This window comes from Thunnus thynnus, chromosome 13 (genome assembly GCF_963924715.1).
Source record: "Thunnus thynnus chromosome 13, fThuThy2.1, whole genome shotgun sequence".
Classification (NCBI taxonomy): Eukaryota; Metazoa; Chordata; class Actinopteri; order Scombriformes; family Scombridae; genus Thunnus; species Thunnus thynnus.
Window position 1 is genome coordinate 2,930,818 of NC_089529.1, and position 26,948 is coordinate 2,957,765.

Below are 26,948 nucleotides of genomic sequence, written 5' to 3' on the forward strand. Positions count from 1 at the left end.
TGTGAGTCTGCTCTTATATAAACAGAGTCATTTTACTCATATTTCTCCTCATATGACTCCAGGGCCTTGAGCTCATCTGTCTATGATCCTTTCACCTTACATCTAAGACACATTAATGGAGAGAGAAGAATTCAAGACATAATATGAGCTCCACTCCAAAGCACCTCTCCCTCCCTCGCTGTACTTTTAATAGCGTGGCAGCTCCATGACATTCCCTAAAGGACATGCTGAACATACGGACAAGGTTCAGCTAGAGATCAAAAAAAGATCTTTAAGTGGATAGGATATGGTCCAGTGACAGCGCTAGGCTTCAGAGTGTCACCTACATTGTTACCATCTGCCTTTTATAGGGAATGTCACTCACATAAGATTCCCCAGATACACTGTGCAATGGTCCATATTGAGCTGCTGTACGTAGTACATGCCAGATTATTGAGCATTTCCACTTGGAAAAAAGCTGCTGCCCTAATGGCCAGTGTGATAGAATACTACAATGCAATAAAATCTTACAAGAACATGGATAGGAGATTGACTGATAATAAAAAGTTTTGGTACATATGAATATTTGTGCCCCAGAAGAGCAGTATTTGATAGTGATGAACTCCTTTCTCCGTTCTGATTCTTTTTCTACACTCTGCCTCTTCCATACTCACTGACTGTCCTTTGTGTCACCTTTAACTTAGAGGAAACCCAGTGGAACTTCTCAAAATATGTCCCAGTCAAATTAATTATGATAAGGACACTTGGCAGTATGTTATATAACCCTTGTAAGCTGCTTACTAGTGGCACACATTTCATTACTTTTACATCCAGAGGCTTTAAATGTTCAGAGTACACAGGAAGGCATCTTCAATCGTGATGTTTTTGCCATTTAAAATAGCAACAAGCAATAACGGAAGAATGAATTAAGTTTAAACATATAGTAATTTTAGGATTTGAAATACAAGGCACTGCTAAATGGCATTACAGTACTGCTTTCCTCATAAAATTTCAAAACATCAAGCATTTCCTAATCGGATTCTGGGTGACATTAAAGCCCCTATGTGTGGAATTTCAATGTGATTAGAACATCTTTCATTAGCATCATTTTTTCTGATTGCACAAGTTTTTTGTTTGTAGAAAAATGACACAATCACAGTAAAAACTGGTGGAGTCTACAGTATGTCTTGCTTTCATCTCATTCATGTCAGTGTCCCCGGGTCAGATCAGTGGGGGGAGGGGGTGTGTAACTGTCTGCCACAGTGTGTATTTTGATACCATCACTTTGGGGGTGCCAATGTCACTCGTCTTGTGATTTTCTCACCTATCATAGATTGCAGTAGTAATTTTATGTTCTGTACACCCTCTGTGGGAAGGCCTATAGGCAGTTTTAGGTCACCTTCCCACCTGTTGTTCAGTTCATTTGATCCACATTGTTTCTAGAACGGTTCATATTCAGGCTGACTTATTACAGATGTTTCATGATGATTAGACATACAGTGATATGGACTCACTGGTAACTCTTACTGACAGTCATGCAGTGTTTTTCTGCCTCTTATGTGTATATTTATGTTCTCATTAAGCTCATCAAGAAACAATTGATCATGAGAATTATTATATGACACTGTAACTGGACCTAATTTTATGAAACAGAATGTAAAAGAAGCATCCCTTATCCAAATACAGACAAGTACAAAAGCACAACACACTTGTGTTTAAGTCCTTTTCATTTCTTGGTCCGAGACAATCCTGACACTTGGTGAAGCCAGTCTGTCTTCAATGATGTCAATATAAGGTGACAAATTTCCATATTTGGAGGTTGGGTGGATGGCTAGATGGCAAAAAGTGGACTTAGCTGAAGAAGACAGCTGTTCGCTTCCCATTTCCAACCGTAAGTGTCATGTTTCTAACCATGAGTCAGGACAGTTTTTAAAAACGAAACTGATTGTTGTGGTGTTTATTGTTGCCATGACAACAAAGGTTGCCTAACTTTACGGAGATAGTAACTTTAACCCACACCACATTTCAAGTGATCATTTTAACCCAAACCATGATCTTTCCCTAAACCTAACCAAGTGGTCTTTGTGCCTAAACCTAACCAGACCTTAACCACAGTGTTGTCACACCATAAAACATCATTATTTTTATAACAGTGATTTGTAACAGTTTTGGAAATCTGCCAATGGAGGCTGCATGGAGTACATGTGGTCATTGAGGAGCATGTGTTTCGGGTGAAGCACATATGTGTTACCATGGTTACTAAATTATCTTACATATCTTATATATATATATATATATATATATGCTGCTTATATAGATTATTTTTAGAATTGTTTCTTGATCAGCAGATGGATTTAATATTAAGTATTAACTTCATGTTTAAACCCCTTAGTGTATCTACTATCATAAAAACCTGTTGTTGGTCCGTTTTGCTTCCACACCACATGCAAACCACACCAAACCAAATTGGCACACACAGTAGAGTTAAATTAAACCTGAACCAAAGAGATTAGGTGTGAAAGTACCCTTAAATACTGATTTGAGAGCTTCAGTTCACTATTCTTTACCGCGTATTTCTTTGACTGTAGTTACACAGCAGGTAATGGTTACAAAAAGCTTTTGACTGGAATATCAGCAAGATCAGCAGGATTAAATCTGTCGGAAAGAGGAAAATCAGTGCTTGCCAACCCTCTCCTCACTGTTAAGGTGCCATTGAGCAAGGCATTTAACTACCCAACAAAAGGGCATTTACTCTCAGCCAATCAATGCTGGATAATAAAGGTAAAATAAATTGAGTAGAATACAATAAGTTTCATGAGTCTAGTTTTATTTGTGAAAGTATAGTGATTAGTGGTAGTTGTTTGATGATGACAATCAACTAGAGGTAATATTTTTCTCATGTTTTTATGTCACACTGTGTCATTGTTGTGGTCATGCATGTGTTTGTGTGTGTATGTGTGTGGTGCATGTACATATATTGCAGGGGACTGCACTGGCATGGAGGCAGGCTGGGCCCCTGCTCAGGCTCTAACCCATGACTCTCATTTGCAGCCTTTAATAGTCATCTATATTATACTCTAATCTGCCTGATCCCAATTTAATGCCGCTCTCTCAGCCAGACGTGGCAGGAATACTAAACAGGAGGGTCACGTGCAGAGTGGAGAGCCTCTGCCTTTTCTGTTTAATGTCTGCTTGTGGTGAGGTGGGGAAGAATCTGGCTGGGGGTGAAGGAGAGAGAGGCGGGGAGGGGGGTATAACTGAGAGCAAACAGGGGACTCTCAGCACTGCAGATGGTGTCTTAAGTTATTTACTCTTACATTCAGTCTGTGTTATTTTTATTACAGAAAGTGATTAATTCTGCCAATTGGGTGTGCTAATTAAACCTCATCTTTTTTTTCCAAAAGTGTTAAAATCTATAAAGAAGGAAGAATAAGACATATCAGCTCACTAGTGTCAACAAAATGCCTCTTTGTTTGAGTGTTGACTTGCTTTATAGACATCACGCGGGGATAGAAAGGCGTACTCTAACTAACACATCTATTCACAGACATCTGCTGTCAAGGAGATGTGGCACTGCGGGGCCTGAGGACCCAGGAGCATTGTGGGTAGGCATACGGAGCACACAACACCTTTACTAGCTGGTAAATCCATAGACATCCATGTGTGTATTACAGAACAAACACAAAAAGCCAAGCTATAGACAAAACAAATACAGCAATTAAAGGTGATAATCCAATGATAGCAGAATGTCTTACGTGTCAAAGAAAAAAAAAACTGTTTCATAAAGCTGTAGATACACTGTGCATCAAGCTGTTGCCTCATAAAATCCTTAAAAGACAATCAAACTTTGTCTCGGATTCATCATACACACAAGTAATGTTCATAGGATTGCAAGCAGATTTCAAAATGACATCTTACTAGAAAAACATTACGATGCTACACTAGTGTATTACTGCCACCCATGACAAAAATAATATTTGTTCAGTTTCTTGTTAGCACAAGAATTTCCCTTTTGTTATAATGACATATTTTTCTTGATATTACTACACACCAAATTATTCTGTGTCAATGAGAAAAATGTCTTGTTATAACAACATATCACTCTATCACTAACAGTCAGGAGCCAAAATGAACATTTAAATATGTTTTTCTTGCTGTAATAATTCCTCCTGTTCATACTGACCATTAGAAGATTCCTTCATAATACACTAACAAAGTAAGTGATGGGGGACAAAATCCGCAGTCCTCCTTTTGTGTAAAAATGTATTTAAAAGTTTATCCGAAACTAATATGGAGCTTCAGCATCCAAATGAGTCAAATCAAATAGATATCTTTCAACGTTACAGTTTTTTTAGTGCCAAAGTCTCTCTTTCTGTTACTATACTTCCACCACAAATCAACAGCAAAACACTGTCATGAGGGAACTTGATGCTAAAAAGACTGTAAATGTGTCAGATATCCACTTGATATGACTAACTCTGACTGATGAAGCCTCATATAAGCTGCACATCAACTTTTAAATGCATTTTTGCACAAAAGGCTGTGTGGACACACTGTGGATTTTGGTCTCCATCACTTACATTGAAAGCACATTTAAGCATGTATGAACAGGAGGAATGATTACAGCGAGGAAAACTTCTTTCAATGTTCATATGGGCACCTGACTGTTGACACACTTGAAAAATTGTGAACCTGTCCTTTAATATGATTTGATTTAATTTTAATTCATGCTAGTCCTGTGCAGGGTCACAGTGGGTGACAGGCGGGGCACACCTGGACAAGTCACCAGTTAGTCAGTAACTCGCCTTGTGGTTTTTGTTCACGCTGCCGGGAGGGGACAGCGGGAGTCTTTACTTGTGCATAACATTACGGCGGTATGCAAACACTGCATGGACCAATACTTAGTTTAAAAGTGAATCAATCTAATCAATCAATTAATCTAATATGACACCAAATCCAGTCATAGTAATGACACATAGGAGCACATAACAATACAAAAGCAGCTAAGAGCCATAAAACATAAAAACATCCTGCCACATATCTAGATTAATCGTGTTATATGGTTGATCTAGGCTACAGTGTCTCTAGGTATTGACTGATCTTTAATGTATCAAGAAACTTTTCTGTTTTTTACAAGGAACATTAAAATGTTTCTTGTAAAAGCTGAATAATTTAGTATATGCAGTAGTAATAACAGGAACAATGTCATTACAGCATTAAAAATATCTTGTTATAACAAGAACATTTTTTTATAGCTAAATACTGTTTTTTTTTTTTAATCATAGAGGCATAGGCAACATGCTGCCATATTATGTCTTCGGAATCGCTCAGTAAATTATATCAGATGACAGTGATTCAATAATGGCACTGCCTGTCATGTCTTTGCCACTCCATAACTGAATATGAGTCTGAATGAAAATGGAAATGTCAGTGTAAGTCCAGCTTATAGATACAACCTACTGTATAAAAGCCTTGTGTTTTCAGCTCATCATTCTTTGTTCTGATGTTTATTGTTATTCATTGTAATTTCATGTGACATTTACATGATCTGAGATCTGAGAGTGAAGCAAGTGAAGCTAGTTTGCAGGCACTAGTCTGTGTTTGATTATAATTGCAGATTGGTGTGCTAACACACAATTCTCTCCACTGAATCCAAACGGGTAAATTTGTTGTTACATTTCTCAGTATGTCTCTTTAATTCATGGCCATTTGAGTCAAATTCTTAAATGCAACAGAAGTTATTATTCGTTGCACATTTACAACTAACAATACAGCTACTGTAAGTGACACTTACACTCTCATTAGTCAGATACATACAGTATGTACTTTCTGTTGCTACTTTTCTTAAGCAGAAACAATAAAGCATGTCTTGTTTAATGACACTGAGTCTATTCCACATTCAGACACAGTGAAGTTCAATAAACTAAAATTACATTTGTTCAACAGACTTTGTTGATCTGACATATAAACAACTGGTTAAAATACATGTTGAGAATATTATGTAGACAGCAACAGTTTTTTATAGCTTGATGTGGTTCAATTTGCATATATATTATATTTGCATTAATTTTCTTTATTACTGCTGCAATTTATTTAATTGCTTTCTTCATTTATAGATGTGTCAAACATTTCATGAGCTCTTCATGCACATAGTATGCAGAGCCATGAAAACAAAAGTGCTATAATTAAACACATATCAAAAGGAATGTTTTCAACCTGCCATTTTGCTGTTTAACTGGGCAAAAAATGGTTTCTTTCAGTTTGATGTGTGTGTGTGATATTTAGCTTCGATTGAGTTATCGTACTAGAAAAACCAAAATAGGAGCATCATAATATTGCGTTCTCTCTAGAGAGAGTGAGGGTTCAGTGGTTATGTTCAAGATCATTATGGTTGTCTGAGATTAGCTTCAGTGTTCGGAATTGGAAGCTCTGTTGTCACTTGTGCTCTGTGGCTATCAGCCAGATTCAGAATAAATTACGTAAAAGGCTAAAACCATCAAGGCAATCAGGGTTTGCATGAGGAAACGTCTGTCCTTGATGACGTACCATTGCGCACAGTTGGACCTCACCAACTTGGAGCGGGGTAAAATCACTACCCTTCGGCTCTTTCTATGACCTTTACACAGGAAGTTGGGATTAAGGTAGATGGGGTGTGAAAAGGCATGCATTTTTATGAAAGTGAACATAACTGCATGTGTCTGCTTGTGTGTGTGAGCGCATGGTCTCGCGATGTGTGTTTTCCAGTCTCCCACTATACCTCCTCCAACCATCCAGAGCACCCCCCGCCCCCCACCATGTCGGCTGCCAGAAGCGGCAGGTTCTGCAGTGCAACGGAGTGGAGATTGCCGGCTGGGGGATCATTACAAGGACCATAAAAGAGCGATTTACAGGACGGCCAGTGAGTGGAGTCAGCACGGTCCCCCACCCTCTAGCACTGCACCGTGCTGGGTCACCAGTGAAAAGCCCAAAACGGAGAATCAGAGGCCTGTGGGGTACTTGATGACTTAAACATGAAGGTGAGGGACGTGGCAGCTCTAGTGGCATCTGGTTTATGGTCGGAGAGTCAGACGCTGAGGGAGGAAACAAGGTGCTACTTGATTTTTCATGTTTGATCAGTGCACCTATAAAGATAAAACATGGCATGCCTTAGAGGTAGAAAACAACTGTAACACCTATTTGACAACCTTGTTGTCAAGTGACAATTACTTAAATTCTGTATCTGATCTGGTAGCTGAGCGATTTTTTTTAGTCAAATACTGCTTCCAAGGTCAGGAATGAATGTTCAATCTTCACTTTCGATCTCAGCTGTTTAAGTGAGGCTTGAACATAGTCAATCTCACAGTCAATCAGCATATCAATAGCCTTGGTCCTTACAAGTAAAATGAGCAGTCACACCTGGCTGCATTTTTCTTTCTTATGGCAACCAAGCAAAATGTGTGCATCAAAGTTGGGTGGTTTCGGAAGAGGTGTAAAGAGTTCACTAGTTGCTTGTTTTATTTATTGGTTATGATGCTTTAGTTAACTATTCTCATTGTAGGTGTTAATTCTTGAGCGACATGGTTTGAAATGTGTTTTTTTCAGTTTCACTTTGGTACATTTCTTGAATCATCCTTAACATTTGCAAAACAGTAAGTGCATTTCTCAAAACAATTCATACAAACAGCACCACACAATGGATTACCTGAAATACTGTAATATTGCATACAGTAAGTATATAGTATTCAGTGCAGTTCACGTTGTTGGATTACATGCCTGCTCTGTCTATGAAATATCTGAATGATTGAGGACAGTTGTTCTCCCAACATTTGGCTGCACCCTTCGACCAGCCTTGGCCATTTTAAGGCCGTGATTGAGAACATGGTCCACAATTGTGTTGACCCTGTTCATTTCCTTGTTGTTCTTTCATTGCCATAAACGGTAACACTGTGTTGTGCTCTGTCTGTCTATGCTTGCCAGTTGAAGGTTCATGAGATGCACCTCTGAGCTATTTTAGAGAACTGGTTGATCATTGGTTGAACTAACACTTCACACATTCCCCTTCATTAGTGAAAGTCAAGATTCACCTGAGAGCAATTCATCAATTCAGGACACATTTACAAAAAAAAAGTCTAATAGAAATGTCCAGAAAATATGTCTGACAGATTATGACAACCGGTTTGACCATTTTGCATGTGATGAATTATGCAATGAACTAATGCTTAGATGTTTTTGGGGGTAAGACTTTTCAACGAAAACCAGTATAATACATTTTGATCAATATGAAATAAGCAATTGATAATGCAGGAAACAGCAGACAATTGTACATAATCATTTGCACAAATGTGCCAAAGCATTTGCAATTTGTTCAAAAGAATGAGAAATTGCTTCTATGATGTGCACAAGTGACTAGATGATGTGGAGGTTGAACAAGTAGTTTTGAGAATTTCCATTCTGATCTGAGAAATGTACCAAAGTGACTAAGAAAAACTGTAAGTAGACGTTAGTTGCAGTTTCTTCTTGCTATGTATTGTTTATGAGGCTGTTGTAAACCAATGGTTGCTGTCAGTTTCACCAACAACCTCATAGATTTCACTTGATAGTTGTGTTACCGTTCTGAAATGAGCTATCATTTTTGACACCTTCAGCATTCTATTAAAATGCATTTTGTAACAACATTTTTCTAACCTAAATACTACTGTATATAGTCCATTATAGATATTGAATGCAATTATTCATATGAAATATTTAAATATTTCTTCATTTTCAAATAGTCTTGACTTGAAGCTAAATAAGAGGCTTTAGGAGGATGATAAATAGAAGCAGTGCTCAGATTCAGGACTGAGAGCTCAGAAAATTTTGAGCATTCCAAGGTCAAAAATTAACCTTCAGTCTTAGCTGGAATTACATTTTAAATTTGAGTTTCATCACCGAAAACTCAAGTTTTCTCCTGACAATGAGGAATGTTAAACCTGCAGACGCAGAGCTGTGCATGAAAACAAGCTCAAATCAAAGCAGCATAGTCATCTAAGGAACAAGTCATGTTTGCCTGCTTTCACGAATAATCTGGCAGGCCACCAAGGGGGTACTGAAAGAGGTGGGGGTGGGGTTTAAAGGTATGTGTTTATGTGAATGTGTGTGTGAGCTAGAGAGAGAGAGAGAGAGATGGAGGACTCTCTCTCTCTCAGCTCCCCACTGTTTGCCAGCCTAATCAGGCCTGCTGTACCCCCGTATATTAGAAGCCAGTTTGTGGTGGAGTCCTGCTGCGTTTGCTCCTGACAAGGCCCCTGTTTCCCCAGGCTACATGTCTGAAGCACACCCTGTGTAAGAGTGTGTGAGGAGTTGGGGTACACACACACACATACTGTACACATGTGCACACACATACACAAAGAACACCCGGCATATCTGAATAAACTCTGTCTCCTTTTCTCTACTTTTCAAATTCCCCTTTTCATTCTCATGTCTTGTCCTGAACTTCACTCTGGTTTTTGTTTCTCTTAGGCCTCCTGAACCAAAACCTCCATCTCTCCCATCACCAACCATAACCCAAAATGCAAGCTACAGCTGCCTGTGTTCAGTTCTGGCTGAAGTCCACAGCAGATGTATACAGAAGGGAGTACGAACTGCAGTTTTTCTCCTGCCAGAGAGTACACCATCCTGACTTTAGCTCACACTTGGCCTGGTGTTAAACCAATCAATGGACAATGTTATAAAAGAAGTTCTAAAAAATACACAGACATATCACTAGATTCTGCATCTAGCAATACTTCTTAAAATAATAATGAAATAAAGAATTTCAGCCAGCCTTTGTGGATGACTGTTGTTGTCTATCCAGAGGGCATTACTTGACAGCTGTGAAGCACCAATCATCTTCTATTCTCTTCTATGTCTGCTGTAGGCCACTCTTGTGCCAGGAAAAGATAACATGGATTGCTAAGTTGCCCGAGTAAAAAACAAAAAGAAAAGAAAACTGTGGACTTCCTTTCTCATCCAAATTCAAGCAGTGAGGAAACTCATAAAAATGGGTATCTGAAAGAAACAGTCAATAAAACTACTTGAGCTTTGACACAGTTTCCTGCATTCAGCAGCAGCTGAACACCAACACACGCTGACCCGCTAAATGGAGGAGGCACGGCCTGTTTTAAGCCCGTCAGACAGCGATAGTCTCTGCGCCGCTGGAAAAGCTGCACAGTGGTCGAGGATGCATTGATGCATTGTGGCAGTGAGGATAAACAGACTTTATGGTGCATTACAGAGGCAGACAAACACACAGGCAAGCACAAATGTGGCCGCCGTTGGATGTGTCAAATTAAAAACACTCCCTCCTGTTGTGTACGACACGAGAGGTGTTCAAATCGTCATTTCTTTTATGCCATTAACAACAAGTGCATATACAACCATAAAATTCCTGTATCTCGTGGAGTTGGCCGACTGTCAGCATGACGGCATGTTAAACATCCCACAAATACACACACAAACCCTTAAATCCAGTCTCAATGCAAAATACCAAGGCTGACCAGCATGAGGGAGGCTTTCAGCAAAGACCCACTATGGAGGGGAGGGAATGATAATATGCACCATACAGGGCTCTGCACTGCAACACTGGCATCTTTGTAAAAGGATCCTACCACTGTCAAAACACAGAATAAATCCAATTGAAATCTTTTTTTCCTGTTTTCCTCTTTTTCCTTTTTCTCACTTTCTCTTGCATATAAAATGTGTTACATATCATTGACAACTGTTTCTTAAGCCAAGCATAGTTCAATATGTGCAATGAATAAGACAGATGTAAAGAACTATTGTGTCTTTTATTCTGGACTATTTAGATCGTTTTCTCTACAAGTGTGTAGGCCTATGGGAATGTAGTGAATGTGGCTCTTACTGTGTGCAGCAGATGTGTAATACTGCCTGTGTGGACTTCTGGAGAACACACTTGTCTTATTGTTTATCATTTATTCCCTAAGTTCTCTACATGTAAAGCAAGCGAGCAGTTAACTCAAGCAAACTCATAAAAGTGTGACCTTAACGCAGCACGTTCTGGTAAATACAGCTCTTCTACCCGACTTGTTTCGAAGCACAACAAGGACATTTCTGTTTTAAAAAAGAAAAGAAAGGACAATTATGATGTCTCTTTCAATTAAGTGCATGTCTCCATCTCTAAGCTGAATCTGCTTCCATCAGCCGCGCACGCTACATCTGCAACCTGAAAAACAAAAGCCTTACCGGCTTTTTAATAAGATGCAGAGAATCCAGAAGGATCTTTATAGTAAATGCCACAACTCATTAGGCTAATTACCCTATCACACATTTACTCCGCTGCTAATAACAAAGTAGGCAGAGAGACAGAGAGAGGCAGAGAGGAAACCACACATCTCCTCATAAAGTTGGCATTCTAGCAATTAGTGAAAAGAAACATTAAAGCCCACACAGACTTCCTGAGCAAAATAATTAAAGAAAAATGGCAGAGATGCTGATTCTCTACACTTCTCTTTTTTCTAAGTCTACAGCCCCCATATGAGCACTGTGTAGAGGCAGGAACACTGTCGGATTAGACTTTTATTAAAATAAGAGCGCTATTTGTGTCTTTTTGCATAATTTGACTCACCGTGGGAGACAGTGACTTGTGAAGTCAAATTTAATTGCGTTTATAACAAGGTATCAAGGTACGTTTAGTCATTAGCTCTTTGCATGGGTAAAATATTTCCAAAAATTCAAATCTGCTCTGCCTCTTCTGAATACATAAACAGCAAGGATTTCACTTAAGAGCTACAAATAATCATATTTTAACAGCAACACGCTGGTGAACCCTCAGCTCTTGTTGCTCCCTGAGCTCTGCACCACCTTTGACACCGTTGATCACAACATTTTAATTGGCCATCATTCAGATTTACAGACTCAGTTTTACAGACCATATTCTCCATGGCACTAACAGGTAACCGTTAGGAAACTCAAGTTCCCATCTTACTCTATTCTATCTGCTCCAGCAGGATGCACAGCTATATTTGCCTGTAAAACTAAATGATAGGGACCTTGATACTCGTTAAAGAGTTGCACATAGATAATTGGTGCTCTTGAAACTTTCTTCCACTTAACGGTAATAAAACTGCGGTTAAATCTGAATCATCTGGAAAAGTAACACTTATTTTACAGTAAAGTATATACATAGTCAGGTATATTTATCTAAGAAACAGATTCACTGCCTGACATCGAAGAGTGATGTTAGCACAGTGTTGTTTTACCTGAAAGAATCCCTTTTAAATTGAATTTAATTTAAATCTCATGTCTGCGTGTTAGTTTTGCTTAACTTAGGTTAGACTGGAAGCAGGGTCCAACATCTAGCTTGGCTCTGTCCAAAGTGAAAAAGTATGCCTACCATCACCTCTAAAGCTCACCAGTTAACACATCGTATCACATTTTTTTTACCCCGTGCACAAATAGAAATATGTGAACGCCCAGCAGTTGCTGCCAAAAAATTGTTCCAGCATGAAACTCCCTAAAACCACAAATGTCATTTTTACATTTCTGTCTGTCTATGGGTTACACAAACAAAAATGTGTGTTATTTAGTAAGCTTAAGGGGTGTTGGGAGGCTTTTTTTCCCCCACTTTGGACACAAACTGTTTCTCCCTGTCTCCAGTCTTTATGTTAAGCTAAGCTGACCATGTCCTAACTCCAGCTCCTTACTTTAAAGATAAAGCTGGTGTTATTCTGTATTTTTGTTATTGTCAACAAAGTCCTCAAAAAATAAATCCAACAATGTGTTTGTCCAACATTCTGCCCAGTCTGTGGCACTCAGCCCCGAGCCATTTGTTCTTACTGAGGATGTAATACTTGTCAGTATAGGAGCAATTGATAATTTATTGTTAGTTTGGGTCTTTTTCATTGGATTTGCTGACAATTATTATTCTTTAACACACAGACATGAGGTTAATATCCATCTTCTTGTCTCACTCTTAACTAGTAAGTCAGTCATACACCACTCCCCTGTTTGATGCAGCTCGCTATAGTTGAGCCGATGCTTTTAGCACCCGGCTCCACACAAACAATACAAGCTGCTGCAATTGCTCTTCCACTGTGCATGTTAAAAACTGTTTTACATTAATTAACGTAGGAACGCACTCAAGAACACAGATCCCAGCTCTTATAGAGGCACTCCAATCAAGCAATTAATGAAGTACATTAGGGTTATTAACATTAATGTATTCTCTATAGAAGACAACATTCAAATAAAGTCATCAGTAAGGTCTATACTGTATGTGATTGCTACAACTCTGGTTGTAGTTGCTGCTGTGAGCTTCTTCTGTTTCCTGTGTATGTGGTTTAGGGGAAGAAGAGGAGGAAAGTAGAGATCCAAAAAAACCCACGTGGAAGTGGAAGAGGGGCTGATTAGAATTGAGTCCCCCACCACCACCACCACCACCACCACCCAGAGCTGCTCCAAACATGGCTGCTCACATCAAAGGGAGCCTTGTATCTCAGAGGAGCTGCTGAGGACTTTACAGCAGCTCGCCTCAGGCCTGAGTGCGGGGGCTCGCACCTACTCAGACAGCGGTGGCGGATACCCGCCGGTGGGACCTGAGGAGCCGGGACAGACGGCCCAGCACAGTCTGCAGTGTCATCATTACAGGACAGACGTTGCAGGGCAGCTCAACTCTCCTTTGGCTCAACAATTCTAGTTAGTTGTTGGTGCACTGCCTACACCAATAGATCACCCAGCTCGATTAAAAATGTCTGTATTTTGAATAATTTACTTCATAAATAGATAATACAAGCTCATTATAAGGGTGCATCAATATTCTAGTGATAAGCTGTGAGAGGAGTGAGGTGTTTTTTTTTTTTTTTACTGGTGTTTTGGGTTTCACCCAGCAGTGATTTTCCTTCTTGTTTTCTACACCTAACAAGGTGGTGCCTTCGAGGGCTTCTACACGGTAAATAAAAGCATAAAATTTGCAACAAATGTCTGTAGGGTGATCTGTAAACATCCGAAAATAAGAGTGACAAAAAAGACAAAAAGCTTATCTAAAGTTCAGTGTGAAAATTGTCAGACAGTGTTCCAGACAATGCTTTTTCTGAGAGCTTAATGCAAATTAATTTTAAAGTCTTCATGAAATGTGGTGCAAATGATTATACATTTGTTATTAGGGTTATTTCGACCAATAACTCAAGAGCAAGAGAGGTGGGACGAAACATTAAAACAACAGAAATGATCGGGACAATACAACAAAGAAGTTAAAAGAAGACCACTCAATGCAAGAGAGTTTTTTGTAGCAATTTAAAGGAAGTCATTAAAGTTGCAAGATGAATTTCAACAGGAAAGCTGTTCCAGAGTTTGGAGGCTCTGACAGCAAATGCACAATTTCTTTTAGTTGTATATCTGGTGGATCTGAGATTGAGTACGTATTGACTAAAAAGCTCACAAATCACCATAGTGTGCTTTAAACATAAAAAGTATGTATGATGATTATTTGAAAACTTCCACACCCCCTTTGCTATTTGATGGTTTAAATGTGTTCATAATGAAAGTGTGGTGTCCCCCTTCACTTGTTCATATCTATATTGTGTTATTACCTACACCAAGAAGGATACTTGTAGTAAACTAGTAGTTTCATTCCAAAATTAGGTCTCTACCTCTTGAAGAGTGATGCTTACCTTTGAAAATGACTGTTGGCGTGAAAGAGAAATAAATTATGTTTTACAATTAAAGTCTAGAGTCATGCTGAGACCTTACACAAAACAACTATATGTTAAGAGTTTGCCTGATGAATTTCAGGAGGCATTTTATAGCATTTTGTGGTTTAAATATATTTTCTGGATTTCTTTAGTCAGCAGTAGCATAGTGGTTATAAACCAGTGCAATGACCGGAAAGCATTTGGAAGTCATTCAGTCATTCATTCATTCATTTATGCATTCACAGATCCCCTCATTGTCTCATCCTAATAATCAAAGTCACAGGGGGCAAGAGCCTATCATAGTGATCACTGCAGTCAGAGAAACAGCCTGACTATTGCCCGTATATCAAATGGTTATTTTAAAGTCAATTTATTAAAGTCAAAGAAGAGGAAATGGAGGGTGCTTCTGCTCAGCTTTGATGAGTGAAAGCATTTACTGAAGGTGCTCTTTGGTTTATGAGCGATACTAAGTGAAAATTGAAGGAGACACCTTTCAAGTACAATTTTCAAAAGCTTTATGTCATTGCTAGTTTAAGGGAACATATTAAAAACAACACTAGTGCTTTTGGCCTTCATCTGGAAGTAGCGCATCAAGCCAATTTAGTACAATTTCTTACAGCCAGCAGGGTGCAAGAGAGAACATGCAATAATTATTTCAAAGGAAGAACAAGTGAAAGGAAACTCACAGGCAGAATAGTGCACACCGCTGGACCCAGTTTGACAAATTTTGAGCCAAATAGTCATATTATTTAGCAAAAGACAAAGTGATTAACAGTTGTAAAAATAAACTGGTGTTCACTGTGGTCAGTGCTCTGTGCTCTATGGCAACTATTTCGGAGTTCAAACTTTTGCATCTTTCACTTAAGACATATGTGTAAACCTATAATATAACTCTGTCTCCTTGAAATTATGTTTATGTACTACTTAACAGTTTTCCCAGTTACGTAGTAATAATCATATGTTTTGGCAGAAACATTTTACTCCTGAATTCAGTATCAACATTTATGCAACTTACCAGATGCAATAATTAACAAAATGTTCTCATTATGTTGACAGAAAACATAATTCCGCTGGCATTATGTTTCCTTCAACACAAAGTTACTGTTGCAATTTAGTAGTATACAAATGTAATTTCTAGGAGATATATGGGATTAGATTTGTGTCATAATAACGGAACTTTCACAAAAATAAAAAAATAAACAAATTGAAAGTGAATAGAAATAAATTGAAACAAAAAAAATACCTTTAATTACAAAATATTCTCACTTTTCTTTCACTGATCGGAATTTCTCTTTTACAGTCACTTTTTCAGTTTCGCTGCAAATAGCTCCAAATATCTCCATATGTTGTTATTTGGACCAGTTTTTAGCACTGCTAATGAAGCTAATTCAGTGAGGAACATGTTTTTACTTCCTGTAAATTCTTCATAATAAAAGTCTCCCATTAGTTAGTCATTGAAAAGCTTTAAGATACACAACTCTGATACGTAAAGATGACCAATCAGAACAGAGTGGGCTCATCGGGAGGGGAGAGTGTAAGAGAAACTGCGTATTTTGAGGGGCTGCATAAAGGGCCAGTATAAGATAAATAAGGAGTTTTTTGAACTGTGAATCATCCCAAGCTACTGTAGTGGAGTCCAAAAATAAAAAATTTAGAGCTGAAATGAGCATAATAGGTCCTCTTTAAGCTTTCATGGGGGCAGGTGTTACAGGGCTGCATCCCCATTGGTCAAGTACTTTTGGGGGATGGGTCAATGGTCCAGAAGTGCAACAAGTGGTATGACTTACTTTTTTTTTTTGAGGTACTTTTTGTTTCAATTTATTTTTGTTTACTTTCAATTTATTTTTTGTGTTTGATTCTTGTGAGATTTTCATGATTATTATGAGACAAATTTAATCCCACAGAGACAGGGTTGCTGTAGTACATGAATATCTCAAAGGTGATTGAATTTACCTGTAAACAGCTCTCTTGTCAGACTCAAGCTGGGCCTGGGGGTCAAGGGTCACACTGACAGAGGTATTTCCTGCTGCAGAGGCTGCTGGGATATGGACCTGTGGGGTCTTGGTGTTCTGCTGAGTGGTGCCCGTCATCTGGGGACAGAAAAAATAAACATAAAATGAATTTAATTTAAGCTACTACCACAAAACCAAACATCTGTAAACAACTGTAAAACAGGCCAAATTTGAAAATCACATGAAAATAACTGGCTTCTCAATCATGCACATTCCTTGCATTCTACTGCTTGTCATGAGCTTGCAGCTGCTTGTGTGGTCTAAGTAAATTTTTAATCACTTTTCAAAAGCAATAAGGTGCAACATGCATCTGATGCTGACAGACTACAAATGAGGATGTAGCTGGATTGAATCATTGTTGCTTGACAGGTCAGCAGCCTTGTAATGAAGCTGTTAAGCAAAATGAATGAGATAGGAAAGATTCAGTAATTGAACAAGGAACACTCAGGTCATATATAGATTCCTGTTAACGGATAAATATTCAATTAGTATTTAGCAATTGAACAGTGCCACTTCAGTGAGTGTGTTCACACCTGAGTTATCAGTGACCAACTTGTACTGAGATTACCTTACTGCTAGCACAATACATCTTCTATTCAATTGCTCTGAAGACAAGTGAGGGTTTAACATGGAATCATTAGAGAATCTGATCATTTCTTTTGGTGTTATTTGTGCTGTGGTGTGGACAGGAGAGTGACATGTTTTATCAACACGATCCGTTGTCTTCTTCATCTTTTACCCCGCTTTCCTTTCTCTCTGAGGAAATGAGTCTAACAACCCCCAACCCACTGCCCCCTGCCTTTTTTTTTTTTTTTGAGTCGAGGTGGGGTGGGAGGAAGCTTCAAGACTTAATCCCAGCACCAAATGGGAAATAAATTAGCTTCTTCACACTTAACTAGCTCTCATTTGCATTTGCCGAGCACGCAGACTGCAGCTCGGGAGCTCTCCCCTGGCACTAATCCTTTGGGCGAAAGCAGACAGAGGTGGTGTGGACGAGGAGGAGGGTGAGGCGGTCGGATGAACCTGCTCTGCTTCCCCTCCACGGGATGGTCTGCAGCATTAGACAAAGCTTGGGTCCAGCCACAGTCAGGCTCCATTAATTACACTGACCTGTTGGTGGCATCACGTGTTGTGTTGAACACTGCAGGCTGGGGCATGACCTTTATTCCTCCACTTTGTTCAGTTAAACTCTTTGACATACAGTGTGTATCACTCTTGCACTCATGTCTTAATTATGAAGTGCAAGTCAACCTCATAAAAAATCATTTAAATATTCCTATAGACACTAAGACATTATGTTTTATAATGATATTACTGTAGCTTATGTTATTTTTACTCTATTTTTATTCTTTGTCACTGGCCACTTTAAGTGTGTTGTTTTCTATAGTGAGTTAATTGTAACTCTATTGTACCTTTTTTCTGTATCTGTATAACCATAGAGTCTCACAGTTTACTTGTCCTTTATTATCTGTCACAAACACATTCCTAGACTTTACAGTGCTTTGTGTAAATGGAATTATTATCATGAGATTACTGATTTAAAGCACCGGAAAACTTCAATTTTTGTTTTTTCTTATAGCAATAAATAATCATGACTAAATAAGCAACAATTAAAGTTAAGATTTGAGGACAAAAAACTAAAAGCTAAAAGCTTCAACTGAACTACTGTGAAGTTTTTAGATTGCTAAATTCTGATTGGTGCACGGAAATATATGACATCCCCTATTTCCAACTGAGCCTTGCCCACTTCAAATCAGAGAGCAGAGATAACACACATATAAAAATCTGTCTAAATAACCAAAACTGTTCTGACTTTGGCATTTAAAGTGGTATGAGCTGGTACTATAAGTGCTCAGGTACATTCTGATGAAGCCTCTGACCTGTTGGCTCTCCTGGTACGATGGTGGAGGAACGCTCTGGGTGGTGGCCATCATTGTCACTGCAGGTGCTGGGGACACATGTTGCATCATGGGATAGCTTCACATTGAGACTGGGGAAAAACAGAAAAAAAAGAGACATGAATCAAGTGCAAGTACTGATTGTAAATTCTATTACAGCAACAGCCACCAGGTGCTGCTATGATTAAATAATAGATGGGATTTTCATGCAGCATCTCACTCTCTTCCCTCTCACAATTCTTTTTCCCCTTCTCCATTAACTAAATTATTTCTTTGCCCCTGCATGTATTGCATGGAGCTGACAGAAGGGCTTGGATGATGTATTGAGTGATCTAACAACACTTCTAAGAAGACAAAGCAACACAAACTCAATCATGAAGCCCTTTACAGAAATACTTTACATACCAGCAGGTTCATAATGACACCGCAAACAAACTCGACTACTTGTTTACCAATTACATACTGCCATGCTTGTTTGCTAATTACAGTTGGCTTTAAAGCAACGCATCACAGTGGAGTCACCTTGGTCGTCTGTATGTGTTGGCTGCTGGTGTTGTTGTTACGCTGTTACCAAGCCAATCAAGAGGGCTAATTAGGGCTCTTGTCGGTGGACTAATTGCTATTGGCCGGAACCCCACAGGGCTGAGGGCTGTACCCTGTGGAACACCGCTGTAACCGTCGCTCCCACCCCCACTGAAGGAGCTAATTGGTTCAGGGGTATGTTACACACACACACACACACTCATACAAACACACACACATAGACCCCCTACCATCAGCCCATCTTACTATAGGCAAGCACAGCAGGTACTCCATCCTGAAGCCACATATAACCTATGTGTATACGCTGCATGAAAATGTCCTGTAAATTACCCATTTGACCAGAAGGGAAAGGGTGTTTTGATAAATGTGAGGGCAAACTTTAATAAACCTTTTATTCATCAAACAACATTGTTTTCTTTAAAACGTAAATTTAAAGTCCTGATCTCTTTACTTGATTGATTCAGACACTACAAAGGTCAATTTGGTGCTTAAAATAATGGTGCGGACCATCAAATAAACATTTTTTCAAAGTCCAAATGTTTGCTGGATACCTTGAGCCACTGAACTTGTGAATGCCTTATAATGCCACATAATAATGCCTTGTGTGGTCATGAAAGGCAGGCAGCAATTACAATGGACTGATGCACATGGACTGAATGGTATTGACCTGGAGGAAAACGCTTGATTATGAGCTAGTGAAATGGAACTGGAACATCTGAGCAAAATCTCTGCACTGGTTGCAACATCCGTTCAGAGCTACTGCCTCAGGAAATAAAAATGTGCAGTAAATCCGCCTGACCACTAAAGCCAAGGATTTGCAGTATGTGACTCTGAGCCGTGAGGTTATGGCCTGATGAAAAAGAACTATAATAATCATATAATACATTTTACAAGAATGCCATGCAAGGAAATATTATAAAAGGAATATCATTCATTGGTATCATACAAAATGAAAACATACCATTTAGAACAATGACCACATTATAAATGTATAACTGAATATTACAGACACACTAAGTGGGATTATTAAAAGAGCATTAATGTGATGTTCATTCAGCTGTATGCTTAATTCTGGCAAGAATGAACACTTTTACAGAAGTATTGCACAGAACTCCTGCTTTCAGTGTTATAAACCGTCTGCTGCATGCTACAGTCTCACACATCTGTGTGTTGAGCCCTGCACTCCACGAATAAAAAGACACTTTTTGGGTAGTTTTCAGATTCCTGATGCCAGACAGGAAGTGATGCGAACATCTCATCCCCCTCTTCAGAATCAGGACAATACATGACAGACGTTCCCCGCCAGTGAGCTCATCCCCCACTGAGACCCAGACCCTGGCAATATCTCTGACTGGAAAAGTCAAAGACAAGAGAACTGGCTGAGACCCTTCTCGATTAGAGTGGCATCCGAGTCCAGCACTGCTGCCAAAATTCAGATGTTAAATGTTGGTTTAGTTTCATTGACGAGTTCTAATTTGGGGTTTTAGCTGCAAATTTGCATGTTTTATCATGTCATACTGTGCTTGTGTGAGCTGCATATGCGTGTATTCAGTGCAGCATTATATGAGCATGACTGTTTGCACTATGGGTGTTCACACATTTGTGTGCCATGTGCATGTCTCTGCAACTCATTTTGTGTACTGATTGCGTCTTCTGGTTTCTGTTCTCATTCCAACTATCAGCTGAAAGGCATCTTCTCTGTTATCAGTCCTCATTTTAATTGCAAATGCAGCGAGCGTGTTAGTGATTAAATGGAAAATTGCACATTAATTGATGAGACTGAAGATAAAGCAATTCCAATTACTGCACAGTATTTTAGGCGGCCTCTCAAGTTTCGCCATCCCTCGAAGGAACCAGCCACCAAACGCCAAATTTAAGCAGGCAATCGTGCATCCATAAATACACACACAGACACACATAACATGTGCACAAACACATGCCATACCATGGCTGCTGAAGCATGAATGTACATACAAGAACAGACAAGAACACTGGAAAAAACAACAAACAAGACTTTCAATAGTGTAATTAGATACACCAAAAAACTTCCCTCATGAAACTAAAAGTATAAATCTCTCTCCTAACATCTTGAAAAAGGAGACAATAATCGTCAGGCAACCACTCTCTGCACTCACCAAAGGTGTACAGTTACACAATAAGTGGTAAAATTCATTTTGAGGACAAATGACATGTTTGTTCCTCAACAAAGGCCTTTGAATTATTACAGAGTTCATAATGCATATCAATTGAAAAGTGCCTGTAGTCGCAATCAAAATTCAAAAGCAAGCATAAAATGGAAAATGAGAAGTAGGCATAAAATTATTCCAAGAAACATCAAAGGGTTCCGTGAATTTGGATTGGAGGCACTCGTACTCTTTCATCGGATTCTGTGCAGTAAGAAACGCTTCTATTCAGCATTCAATTTTCCAACAATTCCCAGGCATAGAATGGGCCTCTGCTGTATTGATGTAAGGTTAGTCAGTGGCGTAGCTGCAGTTTCACCCTGTTTACCACCGGCATTGAAATGAAAATCCATATCTGGTCACATATGATGTGATCACTGCCTCTGGCCTCCACATTTCAACCATGTCCGAAGCTTTTTTCTTGTCTGCTTTGGTTCGAAGTTGAATATATTGTACAATGCTGTTCTCCTATTAAATGTAGAATGGAAATGCTTCCTGCGACAAACCAAGGTGATGAAAAAAAAGAAAAATGATCCTACTTGTTATTTAAACACAGAGAGCAGCATCATGGAGAACAGTTCTCACACTCCAGATCGTGACCTAGCAGGGGTCTCACACCACTTTATTAAAATACCTGTGCTATGCAAAGATGTGTCTCTGTCATGTTGAAATATCAACACTTCACCCTCTGCAGCATTAGACTTATGAAGCAGTGAAGGGAGGTGTTACACAAGTTGTAGAGCACAGGTAATGGATTCATTCCTCACATGTAAAACTGAAAAAAACAGTCGGAGTCGGCTGTTTGATGTGACTGAGACTGTGATGTTCTGCGCTCCTGAACGCAACTCAACTCTCCTACCAAACCAAACATGGGGCGATGATTGGAGTGGAGAGGATGCAGCATGATGAGTGTTTACAACCCTGAATGTTAACATGAGTCAACAGACATGCTAGTGGCCATGTCAGGCTGTATTTAGGCATAGTCATATGCTAATATGCTCACAATGACAATGTCAACATGCTAAGAAGGTATAATGTTTACCATTTTCCATCTTAGTTTAGCATCTTAGCATACAGTTATAGCTGAATATCATTGGTTTTGTTAGTATTCAGTTGTAAACCAAAGTATCACACAAAGTCACAGTTTGACCTGATGATGGCGCTAGATGAAAGGTTTTTAAAATTCATCCTGAGGAGGACATGAATGTCTAGACCAAATTTGATGGCAAAACATCTACATCAATACTTGTGGAGACATTTCATTCAAAACCACAAATGTTGACCTCATGGTGGCGCTACAGGAAAAGTCAGGGGATCATCAAAGTCAGTAGGTTGCATCCTCTGGGAACTATGAATTTCTGGACTAAATTTTGTGTCAACCCCTCTTGCAGTAGTCGTACTCCACATGAACCAATGTGATGGACTGAATGACATTGCCGTCCATTGTGCCATGCCACTATTGAGTCTAAAAACACTTTTCATCCTGAAGATGTTGCAACATGCCTTTGTATTTTAGGTACTCTAGGTGTTTTTTTTTTATTTGACCTAGTTTCATTCATTCTCATTTAACTTGACTCATTAAAGCATAGATCCAATGACTAGAACACAGAATAAATCATGCTGATATTTACGTTTAAACTCTTGTATTTTATGTAGCATTGATTACTTGGAGCATTCAAAATTTTCCATGTTGATGTTTTCACCAAACTAGTAGAAGCCTGTCAGAATCACATGCTTTCATTACCCACAGAAGTGGTTTGAAAAAATAATGAAATAATCTCACAAGGGCAGTCTGAGAAAAATCAGCACAATTCCCATGATGCCAATTTCTTAAAAACCAAAACAACAACAGTGCGAAGGCTTTTCTGACTTAACTAGTGATCAATTGGAACCGCTTCTCAGAATCCTGAAGCTTTCCATAAATAATATCTTGCTCATATTCATGAAAACAGACACAGCGTATCACAGTTTTACACCCAAGGCTAGATTCAAATCCAAATGTTGAACTGGTGACAGATTTCAGCACTTTAACCCACTCTGATACTTGATCCGATCTTACATGTATACATGCATGAAGGAGAGAAGCAGCTGAATGGCTTTTCTGTGGAAGGAAGGAGCGGAGGAGATGTCATTTGCATTTCCTCCCATCAAAATCTCATTTAATCTGTCCTGTTTGAGTTTGTTGGTTAGGAGGTTGACCTGCAAATGCAATGAATAACATTTGGAAGTGGGTATGTCACCTTGGTCAGATATTATGCATCTTGAGGCCCTGCAAGAGAGGAAGATGAATAAATAAATCAGGTGTTTTTGAATATGAGTAGGATCTAATCATCGCCTTATTGTCAGGCCTGATTTACAATGCAAACACCAGGAGGCGAGGCCTTGATGGCGTTGAGTAAAATGGTGGAGGGAAGGGCAGAATGGTAATGAGAGTGGGGCCGAGGAGGGGGGCCCTGTGTACACATTTGTGGTCGGACTCAACACAGAGATCGGAAAACACACAGATCAGAGCGCAAACACCCCACATACACATGGGAATGGGCATGCATGCAAACACAGACATGTATATTAATGCACAAATGCCAACACTAAACACAGACATAGCAAAGCTTCAACCAGTGTCATCCTGAGGGCAGTACCACACACACTTCTCTCTCGCTGTAACGTGCAAGCACACATACATTCATACACACACTTAAAGGCGCAAGTGCATACACAGCCGGAGGCGAAGATAGTCTTACCAGGGCTACAAATCCCCCCCAGGCTAAAGCGAGCTCCACACACACTGCAGCCAGGACGCAGTCCACACTCCCAGACCACCTCATTAACCTGAGCCAGCAGCCCTCCCTCCACCCAGCCTCGCAACACCCTGCTCCACACCAGCCCACACTTACAATTCAAACTAGTATCATTTATTCATCTGCTCTTGTTGATTGGACTCATCCTCACCCACAAGGTAGATGAGGCATGGATTTGAAACTCGGTGAAGGACGTTTCAACATTGTTGTGGACATTGTTAAGTCTGGGTTCAGCCAAGATCAAATGTGGCAGATTGATGTACGCTGTTGTTTGAAAGGTTTCATCTCAGGGGTCAAAGAAGAGAAGTTTTTATGGGATTTCATATCTCTAAAGTGTTCTGGAAGCTGCTCAGTGTTACTATTATGTATGGCAAATATCGCAGCGAGGGATACAGAGCAAGGTGTTCTGATGTTGAAGTAAAACATACAAAGAAGGAGAAGTGAGCACTTCTGTGGTGACTGCTTAGCTGAGCGTGTTCAGATTTAGATGTGAAGCAAGTCACAAAAAGCAGGAAGCAACTCACCCATATGCACACTCACTGAAGAGATTTTACACAAGATCAACACACTGTTGTGTTGCTTGCTGCTCATGAACCTCGAACACTGAGTTGGCTATTGAAAAGGGACAGTTAATTAAATGATTACAAGCCAGAGTCAGCAAACGCAAATTGGTATGTTCAGAATTTGTTAAGGCCTCACAAGGTTAAATCTCCACAAGGCAACATCACCCTCAGCAGCTCAGTGAGAGGAAACTAAAATATTTTTACTCTTACTGACTTAATACCCATCATCTTTGTCAACATGATGCTAGTTTCATGAAGAACATTGAGTCCTTTGGCATTTTCCTATTCTCACTCAGAGGAATGGCTTCACTAAAAAGGTTCTTTTCACTCGTCCTCATCCATTTCCAATGACATTTTATACTTGAATTTTAAATCTATAACCTTTCCAGTGTATTCTTTCAGACTGAACTTCTTAATGAACATCCTTCACATATTCAAATATGCCCCACAGCCATAATGAAGACATGAGGATTTCCCTGGGGTATGACAGTTTGCAAGATTCATCGCTTTCTTTCGAACTGCTGACAATGGCGTCAGTGGTCCAATCAGACTGCAATTCTTGTTTTCTTTGTATTTATGCAAATGTTTGTTTGGATATTACGGATTCCAGTTTGATTGTGTTCCTTCCTGCTTTTAAAAATTAGATTAAAGTCTCAAGTAAAATGGATAGTGGTAAATTTACAGTACAGTGGAAAATTTTTGTAATTCCCTAAGGACAGGTGGTTTGCATGCAAATAACCTTATTAGCATAGCTAAAAGCCCTTATTATAATGAGGCAAGTTTATTTTCTGAAGAGGCTAAACATATAAGACAAAGATGAAAAGAATATTCAGACTGCAGGTAAATGATTGTACCTTCTTTAATCATCTGTATCAAGGGGTACCTGATTTTTAGCCCTTTTTCTAAAAACTTTGCTTTCTTTCTAACTTTTTTTAGTAAAGTGGTATTCATGTCACTACTCTACTAATTAGGGCTGGGTATCAATTCAGATTTACCAAATCAATACAATTCCGATTCACAAGGTCCTGTTTCGATTTGATTTGATTCATTATCGATTCGCTATCGATTCGATTAGGGATATTTCAGTACCAATTTTGCTTGGATATGAAAGACATTCTCAGAGAACTAATGCTGTAAATTGTACAAGGAACCCTCTACCTGGTGCCTTATTAAAATATTAAGGTTTACATTAGCAGTTCCATTAATGTTCTTTTTATTTAACACGAACACAGTACAGCAGACAACACAATATGGTGCAACTCTACAGTGAGTATTGAGTGACCAGATAAGTGCTTTCTTGATTGCAGTGTATAACCACCAACTTTAGATTTTAAATTGAATCAGCAGGCAGCCAGTGTAAATAAGGTGGCTACTAACATACCTGCTATAATGTAAACAGCACTAATACCTCAGGAAAACATACACTTTGCTGTGATTTCCTAACAAAGCTTTTGTGCAACAGGCTTGCCTTCAGTGGAGCAGCTCCCACCATGTTCAACGAGATCTGGCCACGAGATCTCGCACAATGAAATCTTGTGTGAGATCTCATGCGAGATGTCATGTTAAGAGATCTCGCACAAGGAGATCTTATGATGTGACAATGCTGTGGTTAAAATCTGGTTAGGTTTAGGCACAAAAACCACTTGGTTAGGGTTAGGGAAAGATCACAGTTTGCATTAAAATGTTAACTTGAAACGTGATTACCACTTCCTTATAGTTAGGCAACCTTTGTCGTCATGGCGACAGTAAACACCATGTTACATTTTTTTTTAAAATGCCCTGACTCGCAGTTGGAAATAGGAAGTGAACAGCGGTTGAAACAGGAAGCAAATCGCAGTCTCCAGTAGCTAAGTCCACTTTTTGCCATTTAACTATCTATCCATCCACCCAACCATATCACCTTATATAGATATCATTTGAACTGCATCACTTCTATGGGTCATAATTAATACGACTGAAGGCAGATGTCTGGATTAATTTCAGATTTAAAATCCACAGGAAAAGGTACATATTAAAAGATCGCTCTTGGATTTTATGAATCGATATCAGAAAGTTTAAACGAAGATCGATTTGAATCAGAAAATCGTTTTTTAAACCCAAATCGTGTCAAAAGTAACAAACCAACAAAAATGTGGGATTTTACTAAGAATTTCATTTTAACTTGACACCTGGTTTCTGCAATACACTGCTGCTTAATGTTAATGGTGTTCTTTTATTAAAAACATTTAAATATTAATTTATACAAGTTGTACAAAGCACTGAGTTGAATTTATGACAAAAAGTTGTTTTATATTCATTGTGCAATCAAAGATTTTCAGAACCAA

General features: G+C 39.1%; 1 protein-coding gene across 1 annotated transcript in view; it reads right to left on the reverse strand.

The window, feature by feature from the left end:
- pknox2 (pbx/knotted 1 homeobox 2) overlaps positions 1-26,948 on the reverse strand; it is a 117,411-nt gene that overhangs the window by 36,328 nt on the left and 54,135 nt on the right. The window contains exons 3-4 of the mRNA XM_067609141.1: positions 18,520-18,629; positions 16,581-16,717 (exon numbers count right to left, since the gene is read on the reverse strand). Coding sequence (XP_067465242.1) covers positions 16,581-16,717; positions 18,520-18,609 — 227 coding nt within the window. The 5' untranslated portion in view covers positions 18,610-18,629. The remainder of the gene's footprint in view (positions 1-16,580; positions 16,718-18,519; positions 18,630-26,948) is intronic.